Source organism: Rhipicephalus microplus, chromosome 8 (genome assembly GCF_043290135.1).
Source record: "Rhipicephalus microplus isolate Deutch F79 chromosome 8, USDA_Rmic, whole genome shotgun sequence".
Classification (NCBI taxonomy): domain Eukaryota; kingdom Metazoa; phylum Arthropoda; class Arachnida; order Ixodida; family Ixodidae; genus Rhipicephalus; species Rhipicephalus microplus.
In genome coordinates this window covers 25,340,364-25,357,445 of record NC_134707.1, presented here as the reverse complement: position 1 = coordinate 25,357,445, position 17,082 = coordinate 25,340,364, and the positions used below count along the sequence as shown (strand labels likewise).

At 47.6% G+C, this 17,082-nt stretch overlaps 2 protein-coding genes and 1 long non-coding RNA gene across 3 annotated transcripts in view; 2 read left to right on the top strand and 1 right to left on the bottom strand.

The window, feature by feature from the left end:
- Window positions 1–17,082, top strand: part of LOC142768878 (uncharacterized) — a 31,612-nt gene that overhangs the window by 2,502 nt on the left and 12,028 nt on the right. The gene's annotated exons all lie outside the window — the stretch shown is intronic.
- LOC142768876 (transmembrane protein 179B-like) lies at window positions 1,315–16,175 on the bottom strand. The gene is made up of 4 exons (XM_075871334.1): window positions 15,397–16,175; window positions 4,190–4,330; window positions 2,228–2,309; window positions 1,315–1,568 (listed from the first exon to the last, which is right to left on the bottom strand). The coding sequence occupies exons 1-4, from the start codon at window positions 15,903–15,905 to the stop codon at window positions 1,443–1,445; spliced, it is 858 nt and encodes a 285-aa protein (XP_075727449.1). The 5' UTR covers window positions 15,906–16,175; the 3' UTR covers window positions 1,315–1,442.
- On the top strand, window positions 7,041–9,076 carry LOC119165265 (heat shock protein 68-like). The gene has a single exon (XM_075871332.1). It carries the CDS (start codon window positions 7,057–7,059, stop codon window positions 8,944–8,946), a length of 1,890 nt encoding a protein of 629 aa, XP_075727447.1. The 5' UTR covers window positions 7,041–7,056; the 3' UTR covers window positions 8,947–9,076.

Here is a 17,082-nt window from a genome sequence, read left to right as displayed (position 1 = left end):
CGCCGCACAAAATATCCGCCGTGGCGTTCCGATGAGCGCAGCGCCCTCCTCCGTGTTACCTCTGGCAGTGGCTGCACCTGCAGGAGAAGCTTGTCAGCGAACTTAATTGGGCCAGTCGGTTCTGCACGTCGATGTGGATGCGCCTTGGAGACGTGGGCAGAGAAATTGACAGCGCACACCTGTGTTTTCCCTTTCCGCGTCTTCAAAGCGCACCCACATCGTTGACGTGCAGGAGAAGAGTTGCCCGATCTTTAGTGAGGTTGTTCGATTCAGCTTTTCGACAAGAACTGAAAACCTTCCTCTTGTCAAAACCCCGAACGTCTTTGTGTTTTCGTCTAAGCTCACAACCTCAAGATAAAACACTCATTTTTGCGCCTGTGTGACGGCACTCTTTAAAGATATCATTGGCGTTTGGAATCGCTCATAATCCGAAGTGCTCGCGTGACCGAGTAAGTATAAAATGTACTGGTCGTGTGATGACATCAACTGAGTCTTGGTCACGTGAATTATTATGGTTTACTCACGTTACTCGTGAGTAACGTGAGTAAATTTATTTATGATTCAAACTTTCAAGTTGAACCCACCTAAGCCATGTTCACACCAAACGATTAATGAGCTAGAATGCAGTGATATTAATTAGCGGCAGCAAGACAGGCGATGAGTAATTTGCTCGCACAGATGAGTGCCCACTCGTCGGCTTTGCTTTCAAAAAAAAAATCAAATGCAACGACAACGAAACGTGGACACCATGACGTACACAGTGCGACGATTCGTGTAGAGCATGGCGATGCCCCATGTTGTTTCAAACAGTTCGCATCGTTATTATCATTCATACTATACGAGAAACACCTTTGCGATACATTTTCAGTGTTCGCTTTCATGTTTTGTTACCCATTTCACGCGTCAGTACGCGTATCTACCATGAGTGGGAGACGACAGCGACTGATGTGTTCCCGGAAACCGGGACCTTCGACTAATCCAAAGTCTCAGTATCGTCTCTGTGCCATTAGCGTGCGCTGAGCTTTACATTGTTTTTTAATGAAGTTGGAAGAACAAGCCTACGCGCTCTTAACGGGAATCCAGTTTTCTCTCGTTATCAAAACAGAACGTTTTGACCAGCGTGTAAAATTAGTTCAGGCTTGCAGACTGCATCCTGGCTTGACAAAGCTGTGCCCGAGTTGGGAGCGCTTCATCGGAATACTTTTATTCGCATAAAATATCGGAACACAAGCAGCCGCGGCCAACAACAAAGGCTGAAACCATGCAAAAACAGGCTAAACCAGATGTTTTCTGGGGTGGTCTTCTGGTGAACGCCCAATGTTGCCAGAGACCGGTAGGCTCTTGCGAAACCGTCTTCGACTAGAGGGTGTGTCGCCTACAAGTTGCTGAAACGTCGACTCCAACAGTTAACATTCCTTGCTTGAACTGCACGAGATGTCTCCTCAGGCTGTTGTCGTAGTTGTTGAAACGACGTTTACAGTCGCCGAAACGTCAGGTTGAAGGACGCAGCGACAGCACAGCAGGACAGAGTTGAGGAACCAGCAGGCCGCCGCAAGCCAGATGGCCAGCTGCGAAGAGAAATTCCGGTTCCGTCATCCATCGTGCGTTCGACGAATGTTTTCTGGCGCTTAAGCATTTTATGGACGTTCATTGTATAGCTGGCGGATTTCTGAGGATCTCCACCGGACATTCGCACGTCCAGAACTGCCAAAGCAGTGGATATATCAATCGGACTATTCATGTCCACTTGGTATCTTTTGACTTACTTGCGAAATTTTCGCGAAAACCGGGAAAATCTGATCAGCCGAGATGGGGTTTTTTCCTCTAACTGCGCAAACGTTTTTTTTTTCTTTGTTGTGGAAACTTAAGTAATCTACAAGATAACATTTGAAGGCGCGCACTGCGAACACCTACGTATACATCGAAAGCACTCCGTGAACGAAGTTTTTATGAAATGAACTGTTATTGTAATACAAGAAAAAAATATGCGTCATTTCACTTTGCTAAGCTACAGACTTCTTTACTGCATTTTCACCCGGTGCTTCCGGTACCCAACAACATATCTATTATATATGCGTGTCGTATTGATTCTAACGGAAATCAGCATATGCGAGTGTTTCGCACAAACACGGCTGATCAAAGGCATGCACGGCTTTAGGCATCTGATATCGGGGGGTATAAGACAGCGGATAAAAAATAAATTGTAGTAGAGTGCGCATGCGCTTACTTCGGCTCTGGTAAAGAGCGTGTGGAAATTGGCCATCTTGATGACATCCGGCTTCCAGGGCAGCTCCTGAGCATCGCTGCAGCTGCGAGTTCAACAACACAATCTTCAGTGCGCGGCACGAGATGCGTTCGTTCCACTTGCAAGTCGATGGTGTCAAACATAATTTCTGCAAGAGCATACTTCTACATTTAGCCCACAATATATAGTTGCAAACGATGGTGGCGAAATGATGCCAAGGCTGACCTTACAGAGATTCGATCGATTCTCTTGCTACAGTATCTCGACGCCGACTGGCATCACGCAGTGCTCATCCGTGGGTCTATAGCCTGCAAACGCTCATGTTGAACGGCGCTTAGTATGACACTGACAAGGGGATTAAATAACAAGCTGGACGCACAACAAGTGAACGTACTTGCGACACCTACGGTCATCCTCAATATGGGTTGGGACACGCTGGCTGTGGTTAAAGTGACCCAAAGCCTGAACAATGACACCGACAAACGTTAAATTAGTTCAGCAAGTACCGCTGAGAGAATTTAATTCGCCAACTTTTTTTCCATGTAGTTGCCGTCTAAGCGCGACTGTATACGTCCACTTTTTCCTATATTTGGTGACATACATGAACGTCCACGAATTAGCCCCTTTCACTGTTTTACTGAACGGCAGCCGCGTATGTTTTGTACTGATATCCCTTCCGTCCCTCTCACCCTATTTTCCCTTTTAATAGTGAAGCTATTCATAGTCGAGTCTTTCACATCCGGGGTAGACGCTTGTGAGCACCATGAAAGGGTAGTCGCCACAGACATTGGGCGAGTCTCATTACTCTCCACTGGTCCACTAAAAATGAAGGCAGCTGTTACCCCAGTTAACAGCTACGCGCCACAGAAGTTTGTGCGGCTTATCGTGAGAGTATCATCATCATAAATACGTACATGTGCCACATAAGCCGGGTAAAACCCACTACAAATAAATATTAATAAATAGAAAGAATGAGGCAACAGTTTGCCCAACAAATGGCGCGCGCGTTACCATAGTCACACCACTATCACGCGATGCCCTGTGGTTGTGAAAGTTTGTGGCTATGCTACCAACTCAAGCCTCACAAAGAGTGTCGAGCTTTTATTGTTCATTAGGAGCAGGGATGCAACATATCGGAGCATATTAAGCGAACGATTTTCTGTAAACCTGCGTATATAAAAGTGGTATGATCAAAATACAATAAAACTATACTACCACCTTAAGCTTAACAAGGAATTTTCAATGAAGAGCAGTGATACAATATATCTGAAAGACTTACAAAACATAGTGATACGATGGCGTGACGAAGCGAATGTCACCACGCTGTTTCATGAGTGCCCATTGTTTAATTTCTTTTATTTTCGTCTGTAATCTCATTCATTTATATGGGTAAGAAAGCCGGAAGTACTTCTTTAATTAACCCATCTGCCTTTTTTTTCATTCTCTTGCCTGTACAACAACAGCCCAAATGTAGTAATTAAACACAAATAACGCTCTTTCATTTGGGCGGAAGTCGCGCCACCTGTGGCTTACCGGCCTCGGTGTTGCGGCGCCCGGTTTAAAATGTGTTTTTCCTTTAATTATTTTTAATTATATAACTCATTCTAGATCTAATATCTGAGTGAAGATAGAGTTCTGATCGGAATTATCCACCACGCCAAATTGACTACAGCTCTTACGGTGCTCGACTCTTCATCCAAAGGTCGCAGGATCGAATCCCGGCCGTGGCGGCCACATTCTCGATGGAGACAGAATAGGCCCGTGTACTTAGACTTATGTGCGCGTTATGAAGAAACTCAGGTGGTCGGAATTTCTTAGCCCTCCACCAGTGTGTCTTTCAAAATCATGTCATTGTATTGGGACGTAGAACAGGTCTCTTTTGAGCGTCCCTTTCAAGCTTCAATCAACATCGTCATACAAACAGAGAGTACGGATGGCTCTTACCTGACAAAAGTATGCCGCTCTAGCGAGTTGCAGAATGCGGCCTGGCCTATCGTCAACAAAATGGCGCAGGTAAGAACGAGCAAAGAGAAGATGCAGGTGATGAATAGTGCTGGCGGTACCATCTTCCACGGGCTGCTCCTCCTGAAAGAGAGAACGTGTTTGCGGGTACTGAGCAAGCATATGCTCCTTCGGACCTCTTTTGTCGCGTTCTTCGGTGATAATATATAAAGACAAAATACCTTTGATGTAAGTGGCCTGGACAGTGGGTTGCCCATTTGTGAGAGGCAATGTGTGTCATTTCATAAGGCCATGCTGTCGTTTCTGATCATTACAGGAAAACTGCCTCAGCTCCAGGCGAAAAATCCACGCATCTACATGAAATTAATCGAGTCGAGTGGGCGAAGCTCTGGCTATTGTAAAAGTGAGTGAGCTTACGTTACCCGAGTAAGCTGAGTAAAGTGAGTGACAGAAGGTGAGTGATATAAATTGAATGACAGAAAGGAACATAAAGTTACACAATGAGTCTACAACAAAGCTGATTCCTAAGGACTATATTCTCTATATGTTGAAGTCACCGATTAATGTGAAGGGTTCGTGCTTGTAGGTGTTTTATGTTAATCTGTCACAGTTATGATTGATGGTAGGCAATTGTTGAACCTTTGTTTTTGCGTGTGTGTTTCACACATGTTCTGACTATAACGTACGGAGCGTTGCCCCGTATGATGCATTCACATTCACCTCAGATGAATCGGAGGCGGAAACCATCTTTTTCAACTCACTTGGTGTGTAAGCTAGCGAGCAGGTAACACGAGCCGTGCCTTCGCGTGCCACTGCCAAGCGACGTCTTCATTTTCTTCGTTTGAGGTCACGTGCTCTCCGGTTCTGTTCATCGCCCAAGGAGGGCGCTACAATGACATCGTGTGTGTGAAGTAACATGGAGTCATAAGGTGACGTCATCACGCGATTATGTCTTTTTGCATCACTCGTACCTGACGCCGCGAGAAGGATGGATGGATGGATGGCAAAATCTTCTATTGTCCGGTAAATTATTGGCCCGGGCTCAAGTCTAGTCTTGTTGGGAGGTCAAGGCCTTGCCTCTCCGCCACTTCAGGGGTCTGCTAGACGGCCTAGAGTTGGTCGGCGAGCTTGGAGTTGTGCAGGGCGGCTTCGCAACTTCCCGAAGAACAAAACATTGGGATGAACAAGTTTGGCTTTAGATTTGCATTACCAGAAAAGTGTAAGGGTCGCTGGCCTATCTGGCAGGCCTTAGAGAAGCTGGCGATATAGATCTTCGGGTATATTCGGTGATATAACAGTAGACTAGGGTAGCTGTTTGCAGCTGTCACCAGGCTCCGCATAGATTACCACGAGGCGGAACACGGCATCTCTAGGCCAAGTAGAACACCTGAACAATTTGCTGTATCCCGTCTGTCGATCTCGGTCCGCATACTCTTCCAGAAGGCCATCACCTCCTACACGGATTGTTGCGTCGCGTGTAGCGGAGTGCGCTGCCTAAACATTTATTGACATAGAGGGGTCTGTGGTGCAGGGCCATCTTGGTCCGCAAGTGCCATCTAGCAGTGCTGGCTGTCCTCAGTCCAGGACTCCACATGCAGTTGCCACCCTGCGTGTCCTGTCGATTAAAATGTTCCGATGGTAAATGCTATCACTGAACAGCAACTCCTACCACCACTCCACACTCGCTTGCTCAATGACGGTCAGGCTGGGAATAGCCCGGCCGCTTTATGTAGTGTCTATTGATGTGAGTTTCTCAGAGCACCAAGGGGCAGCGCGTCGTGTATGCTGTTGGGGGCATTTTATTGAGAAAATGCAAGTTCGTATGAGTTCCGGTCTCGATTAGGCGCCAGCTGACTACTACTTCCTTTATGAGATTCTTGTGAGGGAGGGAGTAGATACGCCTGAGTCCCTTGTAGTAATTTAGGATGGCCCTGTACGCATACGGGACCGGGATAGGCTCCTCAGAGGTGGTGTCATGAGCTGATAGGTCTGTTGTGCACCCTGAAGCCACCCTGTCAGCCTTTTCGTTCCCTTCCAGTCCCATGTGACCGGGCGTCTATAATATCATCTGCCGGAAAGAATGTCGTTCGGATCTGGTGCACCTAGGAGAATTGTAATTGTGTCTCGACCGACTCGCCCATTCAAGAAATCTCTACAGCTAGAACTTTGTTATTTCCCGGCTTGCTAGAATTCGGTCACATTCCAGCGGAATATTCATCACTTTCGAGCTGCGCTATACCGATAGCTCAATTATCGATCAAAAAATTTTTCAAGCTGAAAGGGTTCTATTATGCAGCTACAAACGGATCTTTCTTGATCTAATGTGATACCATGTCACTGCGATTCGTTTGAACCTATGTCTTAATACTATTTCTGAAATACCTATTGTTATATAGGATACAGGATGTTCACGGGATATTGTGATAGCTACGGGTGGCTGCGGCAGCTAATATACTTCTATTTAATTCCGGATAAAATTTCGGTTGTACGTGCTGAAAAGTGAGTATATACCACGTTTTTCATCAGCTATAACTAATGGTGTGAATGGTCTGGCATCTTTTTTTTTTCATCCTCCACCCCACTATAAGTACCCTTTTAGCAACAGCGGGCGAAGGCCACCAAAATAAATATGCATCCCAGTGCAGAGGTTGGGCGGGTTTATGAAAATGAAGTGCCTAGTGGAGCACGCGCACTCGGTACAGCGTGCTGGGAGCTGAACAGCTCCGCCACCGAGAGAGCATTCCGAAAGATCGTCCGAGGTCCTGTCATCTAGTCACGGGCTCGGTCGTTACGCTGCGGGCCTCCTAAACTTTGAGTCTGGGCCTCCGGCACCGCACCGCTGACTAACAATGAACCCCACGGGGGGCAGCCACAGTTTCACAACTGCCATGGCTGCCAATCCGAACGATCCGGCCATTGGCATTGACCTGGGCACCACCTACTCGTGCGTGGGCATCTACCAGCACGGTAAAGTTGAGATCATCGTCAACGACCAGGGCAACCGGACAACTCCCAGCTACGTCTCCTTCACATACACTGAGCGACTCATCGGCGACTCTGCCAAGGCGCAGGCGGCCCTGTACCCAAACAACACCGTGTACGCCTCCAAGCGGCTCATCGGGCGCACGTTCGACGACCCCGACCTACAGGATGACTTGAAGTACTTGCCTTTCACCGTCATCAACGAACACAACATTCCTAAAATAAAGGTATACTACAAAGGCGAGGAGAAAGTGTTCAACCCGGAGGAGATATCGGCCATGATACTGACCAAGATGCGGGAGGTCGCCGAGGCATACCTCGGCCAGAAAGTCACGTTCGCCTGCGTCACCGTGCCAGCCTACTTCAATGATTCCCAGCGTCAAGCGACCAAGGACGCCACCACCATTGCCGGTCTACATGTGCCCAAGATGCTGAACGAACCGACTGCAGCAGCCCTAGCCTATGGCCTAGACAAGGTAGCCAGCGGTGAGAAGCTCGTTCTCATCGTAGACCTCGGTGGTGGCACGTTCGACGTTTCCCTTCTATCCATCAAGAAGTCCAAAAAATTTGATGTACTTGCAACGGCGGGAGACACCCACCTTGGGGGCGAAGATTTCGACAGCCGTCTGGTGGACTACTTTATAGATGAGATCAAACGCAAGTTCGGCGTTAACATCTCTAACAAGGGGCGCGCCCTACGCAGACTGCGAACCGCGGCCGAACGGGCCAAACGCGTCCTCTCCTCCGTTACGGAGACTAGCATCGAGATTGAGAACCTCTTCGTCGGTTGCGACTTCTATATTAAGATCACGCGTGCCCAGTTCGAGGAGTTGTGCCTGGACCTCTTCAAGATCATCCTGAAACCAATCCAGAGGGCGCTGGACGACTCCAAGACAGACAAAATGAAGGTCGACGACATCGTCTTGGTAGGAGGGTCGACACGCATTCCCCGGATCCAGAGGCTCATTAAGGAATTCTTCAATGACAAGGAGCCCAATTTCAAAATCAACCCGGACGAGGCGATCGCCTATGGGGCGGCCATCAGCGCCGCCCTGTCGGCCAACATCACGGACGAGACCATCAAGGACGTCGAGCTTCTGGACGTGGCACCACTGTCCCTAGGCGTCGAGACGGTGGGTGGCGTCATGAGCAATATCATCAATCGGAACACCAAAGTACCGTGCAATGCTTCCAAGCTGTATACGACGTACTTCGACAACCAGACCAGAGTCACTATCGAAGTCTACGAAGGTGAGCGTACCATGACCAAAGACAACCATCGCCTGGGTCGCTTCCTACTGACTGGCATACCGCCAGCTCCGCGGGGCGTGCCCAATATAGATGTGACTTTCGACATCGACCAGAACGGCATACTCAACGTGTTAGCCAAGGACAAGAGCACGAGGCATGCGCAGTCCCTCTGCATCAATAACGAGAAAGGTCGGCTTTCTCACGCCGATATAGAGCGAATGTTGAAGGAAGCAGAGATGTACCGACTGGATGATATAGCACAAAGGGAGCGCATCGACTCGAAGAACTCGCTGCAGAGCTACGTGTACAGCGTCCAGCAGGTCATCAAAGAAGTTGTCGGGGACAAGATCCCAAATGAGGCGAAGGAGAAAGTGCTGTCCAGGTGCAAGGAAGCCAATGAGTGGCTAGAGCACAACCCGAATCTGGTGGCAGCAGACATACAGGCGAAGCTAAAAGAGCTACAGGAGGTCTGCTCACCGCTCATGATCAAAATGCACATGAGCTGAAGAAATGGCCGGGGAATCGAGTGGCGGCGGTATGATCTTGCCTTCACCACTGACCGGCGCGTCCTATTCTCGCGCCTTGTTCATCAGTTGTTTTCACAGTAATGCAGTGAAACTAACAAAAAGAATCCACAATCACGCACTTGGGTCCTCCAAAGTACTCGATTCCCAACCTCTATGGGTATAGTGATGACAAAAATACTGCACGACGAAATGGTGATTTCTGTTGTGCGCGAAATGCAGCCCATGGCTGAAAGATGTGTCAGCTGGCATTTTTCTGGCGGGGCACACACCCGCAGGTTATACGTACATTAAATTGTTGAAAATTGTATACGCCATTTTCAGTGTTGATCTCTCCCTCCCAGACACATAATTTGGTGAACTGGTTCTGTAGTTTTGCGCGCTTCTTTGCACAGCGTTGCTCGCCTAGGGCGGAATAGCGGCTAATGTGCTCGGCTGCTGACCCGAAGATCGCGGGTTCGATTCTAATCGTAGTGGTCGCCTTTTGAAGGAGACGAAATGGTAAGGGCCGTGCCACGCCCTTGGAGTGAACGGACACAGTAGAGACGGTCGGAACGAACAAAAACAACACACATCGATTTAATTACTTTTAGATCGACAATATCGTTAGCCGAATTATACATAAATTGTGATCAAGGCGCTAAAACCATCTTACATAAAGTTACACAACACTTAACAACATAACTAACACAAGAACACACACAAGGTGGCTTCACCAATGCTTGACATACTACGAGGACCCCCGGTGCGAAACACGCTGTGCCGCGCACCGTGGACCCATCGCTACAGACACCGTTCGTGAGAACCACCACCCGCCAAAGAAGCCCGTTTATTTCACGTGTGCCGCCACCTAGGCTTACCACCAGGTGTCACTGCCGGCGCTACCATTCTAACCATGGTGATGACGGTGGTGGTGATGAACGCTCGTGAGCACAACGCCACCTACCAATGAATAATTTAGCCAGGTGACGCTGAGTTTACTCGCGTCTATTGTGGACCGAATAAAGTTGTTTCACATCTAAATGTGCCTTCTGTGCGATGCATGTGTGCTACCAGGCGCAAGCAACTTTACAAGAGGTGTAAGCACCCTTACATCGTGTACTGTGTGACGTCAGTGCCCGCTAAAGAAGATCAGATGGTCAAAATTTCCGGAGCCCTCCACTATGGCGTCTCTCGTAACCGCATCGTAGTTTTAGGACGTAAAACCTCGGATATCTATGCACAGCGTTGTTGCACCCACGAAAGTGGCCTCAATTTCGCTGCGATACTGCAGTGTATACTTAAAACAGAAGCCAACTGGAATGAAGATATTTGGCCCCGATTCATTAGCGTCGCGGGGGGGGGGGGGGGGTGCAAAAGGGGCAATTGCTTCCATCGAGCCACATTAACAGCTCCCCCCTCCCCTCCAAAAAAAAATCCCTTGCGAGTACTGCTCTCCCCTCCGTCACCCGCGACACAACAACACGTGATTGCAGCCCCCCCCCCCTCCAAGGGAACACGACAATGGCACCTAAACGCACTAGTGGCGCGAAGAGTGAGAAAACAGCGGAGTGGGTAGCCTGTAATTCCTCGGCCCTTGCATATCACTCCTTCTCAGTGCGACTTCCCTTTCCTTTTCCTTCTATTTTAAAAAGAGCCATATGCGGAAACCTGAACAGGGCTAATTTCTGAAACAGTTGTAATCCCAGGCCAAAGGGCAATTTCTGAAGCAAAACGGAGAGTCGAGCGAGTTGGTGTAGCAATTCGTTATGGCGTAGAAGTGGCGCAAAAGAAAGACAAGGACGAGAAAGTGGACACCACCAGCTCTTGGGCGTTCTGGTCATAACGTGAACTAAAAAAGGCCGTTTCCGATAAAAAGTGAGCCGAGTCTAACATCTGTTAAAATCAAGCTGAGCCGCAGTAGTTAAAACCAGTGCTGCGTGCACAATTCTAACCAAAAGAACCACCACGACCAGATCCACTCTGTTTCATTAGTGTCCTAGTTGCCTCACTGTCGTTTTATTGTTCCACAACTAGTTTCGCTTGCGCGAGTTGGTACTTGCTGAATTACATGATGTAGTAAAACAACACGCGAATATAAAAAAAATTGCCCGCAGCTTCCATCGGGGGAACACTGAGGAGGATGCGGAGCATATAATTGGTTAACGGGGTGTTAAAGTGCGACTTACTTGGGTCGATGGCTAAATTGGTTAACGTGGTTGTGAAATGGGGTGTTAAATTGCGACTTACTTGGGTCGATGACTAAATTGGTTAACGTGGTTGTAGGAGGGGGTGTTAAATGAGTGAACACGTACACACGTATGCGAAAGGGCGGCGCTGGTCGAAGGGACGTCGATCATTGTGTTTGTGGATTCGTTGGAATTCATTTCACCGCGACCTTGGACGTCGACGCGCCGTACAAACCAACCGACGAGCGGCAACATAGCGAGCAAGCGCCGACCTTGAGTATATATACAGCTCGACGGCGCATGCACTGTCAGCTGTTGAATGTTCTCGAAGCGCGACGCCACATGCGCGTCCACTGGAGAATCAGGAGAATTGTAGATGTCGAACGCGGTGTGTAGAGGAGGAAGGGTGCACAGATGGTGGAGGAGTGAAGCACGCGCGGTGTGTAGAGGAGGAAGGGATGCACAGATGGTGGAAGAGTGGGCGACGGCGCATGCGCGCGCGTCAGCTGTCGAATGTTCGAGAAGCGGTGCGGACGGCGCGGACGGCGCACTACAAGGCGCGAGTATAAGATGCTTCCGCATCTAAAAAGGCTCACTTTCTTCTTAGTCTCTCGTATAGTGTTTCTTCTCGAGTTGCGTGCTACCGTAGAATGTCCTTCTGTCACTTCCGGACGCTATATTTGAAATGGAAGACGTATGAAATGAATATGTGGGGCACCGATCTGTTCCTTGGAGAAGAGGTGATCTGATACGGGGTGGCGTAAAACGAACTTAGAAGAATAGATGGAGTACTTTTCAAAGCTTTCAATAGATTCCAAGAATCAAAAAGCTCTGCCGACAATCTCGAACAGGGCGCCTTTCGCCAGGAAGGACCACTCGCTCTCCAAGTCGAGTCATCCATATTACGCCCATACGACGAAAGGCGGCACCAGTGGAAGCACAAAGACGACATAATTTCGTTGGAAAATATCACTATACCGTACATTCCACTCATTTTAGACTTATTTTACGAGCCAATTCAAACACGAAGAAATTGGCCTAATTTGTAACAGCTAAATACAAAATCCTAAGTGGCTTCATAGATCAGTGCAAACTCTACCAGGTTTCTGTGCTTACACACACGCGTGCGCGCATGTGTGTGTGTGTGTGTGTGTGTGTGTGTGTGTGTGTGTGTGTGTGTGTGTGTGTGTGTGTGTGTGTGTGTGTGTGTGTGTGTGTGTGTGTGTGTGTGTGTGTGTGTGTGTGTGTGTGTGTGACATTATGATGACTCGCAGACGTAGCCCGGCTCATACGCCTTGTTTATTTTGTTTATTTCCTTCTTACGCCTTGATCCTCGGCTTCTTCCACCACGGCTTCATATGTCACATGATTCCCCCTCCCCATGAAACATGAAAGATGGCACTGGTTACAAACCACAACGAAATCAAGAAGATATTTAACAGAATAACGCCCGAATTCAACTTCACGTCCCGACGGAGTTCCACAATTTCATTAAATATTGAAGGCCGAGGAAGCAGTCCAGTGAATTGCATATCAACTCTGGTGGGCGACGTTGACTGTTGCCTTCCGGACGGTGCGAGCTACACATGCGTACTGGCAATACTGCTTGAACTCTTGGGGGGACTGAGCAATGTTGGGACGCCTAGTAGCATCGGCAGTTCGAATATGTCATCGGCATCCAGCGGTCACTGGACTGCTGCACTCTCGTGTGAAACTGCAGTGTGTTTACGGAACTTTCCAGGGAGATGGAACAATCTGCCCTTTTTGACACTGTTCACTTATAAGCCATGCATGTTCAGTTTTTTTTTTTTTGTGGTTGTTAGTCTGACGGAGGGAGGAGGAATCCTGTCGACCTGTGTGACGTTATGATGAGTCGGAGACGTGGCCCGGCTCATACGCCATGTTTATTCCATCATTCTCACTTCTTCATCATGGGCTTTTCCGACCATGACCTCTCCATATATATATATATATATATATATATATATATATATATATATATATATATATATATATATATATATATATATATATATATTGCGGTCCTATGAGGGCTTAATTTCCAATGATGGGAGACTTTAAATTTTGCACGATGTATTGTTGTTCTTGCGATAGCTGTGACCCACTTATCACGACAGGAAACCTAATTTGCGAGAGTGCGCGATAGTTATTTATTTAGAGACGTTTTTAGACCTCCGAGTGGGACTCTCCGTTTGGAAGAGCACCGAGCTTGGCAGTTCCGGTAGCAACGTAAGCACAGCTGGCCAAGCAACCACGCAAAATTGTCGTGGCGGCACACGCGAGAGCATGCGGGAGTGGACACTGCACTTACAGCTAGCACACGCAGAGCCGCGACCAACCAGCAGGGGCTCCGTATCTCGCTGAGTCACGTGACACGTCCATTGAAATTGGTTTTAAGTATGTTATAGCATATATTTGCCCTTGATGTTTCATAGATGTTGCGTGTGTCTTTAGATAAATCTAGATAAATTTAGATAATATAAGATAAATAAGACAAATAGATAGATAGATAGATAGATAGATAGATAGATAGATAGATAGATAGATAGATAGATAGATAGATAGATAGATAGATAGATAGATAGATAGATAGATAGATAGATAGATAGATAGATAGATAGATAGATAGATAGATAGATAGATAGATAGATAGATAGATAGATAGATAGATAGATAGATAGATAGATTTTCTGTATCTCTCCTTCGTTTAAGCCCTGAATTGGTCCTTGCCCACAGCTCAGCTTGTGGAGCAATCTTGCTGCAGCACTTTCATGGAGTCATGCAGTTCTATTTGAAAAGTTCTCGGAAATATTTTCGGTAGACGGAAACGCCACCTTGAGGAGTGGTGCTTCGTGTGGGGAAGTTAGTGGAGGATAAGCTGTCTGCTGGCAGTCGTTCAGCAGGTCACGTTTTCCGCAGAGGAATATATCTACTGCCTCCCCTCCCCCCCAAAAAAAGAATATTGACCAGTTTATAGAGCAGCGTTATGCAATGTAGTTTTGTGTGTGGGAGGGAGGCGGACGCTGGAAATGCTTCAGGAAGCTTACAGAGACAACGCTATGAAACAAAACTGACTTTCATCCGGCACGAGGTTTCTAGAAGCCGTGGAAAGCCTGTCATCGACGCGACCACTTAGAACAATAGGGGGGAGGGGGTAACCAACTATGTAACCTTCTCTTCCCCCTCCGTCCTGAAGGGGAACTCTACGCACACTTATGCTAGGGACGTCCGTCGAAACCATAAATGGATGCACCGGTGCAAAAAGAGCATGAAACTTTCTCGAGGACAGGTGATTTAGTGTGCGGATGGTCGCAGAGGAGTATGTAATGAGTAAAACAATCATTCGTTGCACTTTGACGAAGGAGCTTATATTGAAGAAACTCTGCTCGAAAATGATGGCAGAAGTCCTGACGAGCGAGGTGAAGGAAAAGCTGCACAGCGCTAATTGTCTCCGGGCAGCTGGCCAGAATCGGTGTGTCAATGCTACATCAGCCAACGTACAGCCTAGTTCTAGCTGGTACCATCGGACTTCGCATTGTTGTGGATAAACAAAAACACCCTGAAAGTAAATCAGCATGGGGCAGACGGTGAAAGAATTTTCGACGACCCTGACAGAATAACGTTTGCTTTGACGACTTTCAGGGCATTTTTAGAGATCAAATGAAGCGTTGGCAATTATGTCATAGAGAAAGAAGAGAGCACTTTGAAAATTTTTGAAAGGATTATAAAATGATATTTTATAAATAATTTATAACGATTAAAATCTGAAACTTTTGAGAACAGACCCTATATAAGCCAGCATGCTTGTCTCTGCAACACTTTTGAGCATGGTCAGAAAACGCTACCGATCCTTAGTTAGCCAAGGCTTCTGATAACACGTGAGCCAAACCTTATAGCTTGACGCGTGGCCTAAAATATACAGTTGCTTCTGAAAGCCAGCTGGGAATATCTCCCTATATTTGCTCCACAAAGACGCCAGTAATGTGAAACCACGTGCATGAAGCGATATGAAAAAAAAAAAGAAATCAGTTGGAAGGCAGCGGTAAAAGCGTGGTACATTACCTTTCATAACCACTAATTATATTCAATTAACTCGGCAGTTGATCAACATTAGCACGTGTTCATATTGTGAGGGGGAATAAGGCCGGAATTCGTAGGCTTCAGACACATGCGCTCGTATGCCAACAAATCTTTAAAGAAGAGGCATTACTATTTGTTATAGAATGAAAACATGCGCACTTACGCTACGGAGATGTTTTCCACCTTGCGAGAGAAGGAGCAGAATATCCACAGCCACAGAAACGCGTAGATGAATGAAGACACCGTGGTGAAGAGGCAAAAGTCGCACGTCCGCTTGCCTCCCCAGGAACTGTTCGCGTGGTCGACCGAGTAGTACCTCGCGTGAACGGACGCACTGGCGTTGCTGCTGTCTTCATCGCGGACCACGTTGACGTTGGCAAAGAGAGGGCAGTACAGTTCGAAGTTCTTGAGAAGCATTCCGAAGGCTAGAATACCCGCCAAGGAACACAGGAAGGCGCCCATGAAAAGACCTACATGGACTCTCTGCCACCGGTGCTGTCTATTCTTCGGAAGGTCTTGCCGGGTGCACCCATCGTTCCGGTAGCCTTCGAACTCGCGTCCAGGCGATACTTGTTCCGCCGCAATCTTCGCCGTTCGCGATGCCTCCTTCTGATTGCTATTGTTAGAATCCTGTCGACGGCACGGTTGTCGCTTGTACTTATTCTTACTCATGGTGATTTTCAGTCTAACTATTGGTGTCGATCAAATTACATTAGTGGGTGCACGCGGTGAATATCCTATAGCACTGCGAATGAATATTAGGGGCACATGAACAGTGAGGAGTCGTTTTAGGAACCGTTATCACCCGTCTTCAAAAAATCGCTGCAGTTCACTTTGTCGACCTCGCAATCTGAATTCGGCGAAGACTTGCCAATTAAATGACCTCGTCCTTGCTTCACACCCGTCTTCGGCTCTTGCCAGTATTCATACAGATTTTCGTAGCAGGTGCTTAAACTTAGCGAAGATCAAGTCATCACCGCATGTTGTCTTCCTTCGTGGACAGTTTAGTTTGCTTCTATTCGCACTTTCTCACATCAAATTCATCGGGCACTCACGGTACACTTCATCTTCTGTGCCATACGATAAGCTTTATAAAACAGTCGTCCCTTATTGGGGACAACAGTCTTCTCTTGAAACTATGCACATCATTAGACGTCACAAGCACTTAGTTTCTGGTCTTGCACAACAGCCTTCTTCGCCTTCAGCACTCCAGCTTATACTCGACACACAACAATATCTATTAAACACGTCGTAAACACGTCCTTCTGCATCCTGCACAACACACTCACACAACAGTCTGGACTCAACACTTTGCTAGCTCTCACAATTCCAAGTGCACCGACGTTTTATAGTACGCGGCGAATACTGAATCGTCAGCACTAATTTCTATACTTCTACGCTTGGCCTTGTCCCTTATCTTTCCAAGACAGATTGGGCTTGCGTCGTCACGCGACAGGTTTAGGCACCGAAGCACGAGTACAAATCCGGACGACGACAACGTCAGCTTTCGTGTCCAAGACAAGCAAATAGAGACCCGCCTGCGACGCTGGCAGCGAGTCCTGAGCGCTTAAAGAGCTCACCTTGCCCTCCTCCGGCACTATAGGTTCGTCACCTCGGTCATTATTGAGCAGGCGAACACGCTGACGATTGGCTTGATCTCATATTGAATGGCCTCACACGCTTGTTACGCGCTGCAAGTGCGTGACAAAAATAGGAACGTACCGTATGTTCTAACGTCCGTTACAATGGTCTGCTGATTCGGACGTGCTTGGAGCAACTCGTCTTTGAAACTTGAATAGCGCAGCTACACTTGTTCCGAGCCTTCACAACGCGTGCAACGCACCTTGCA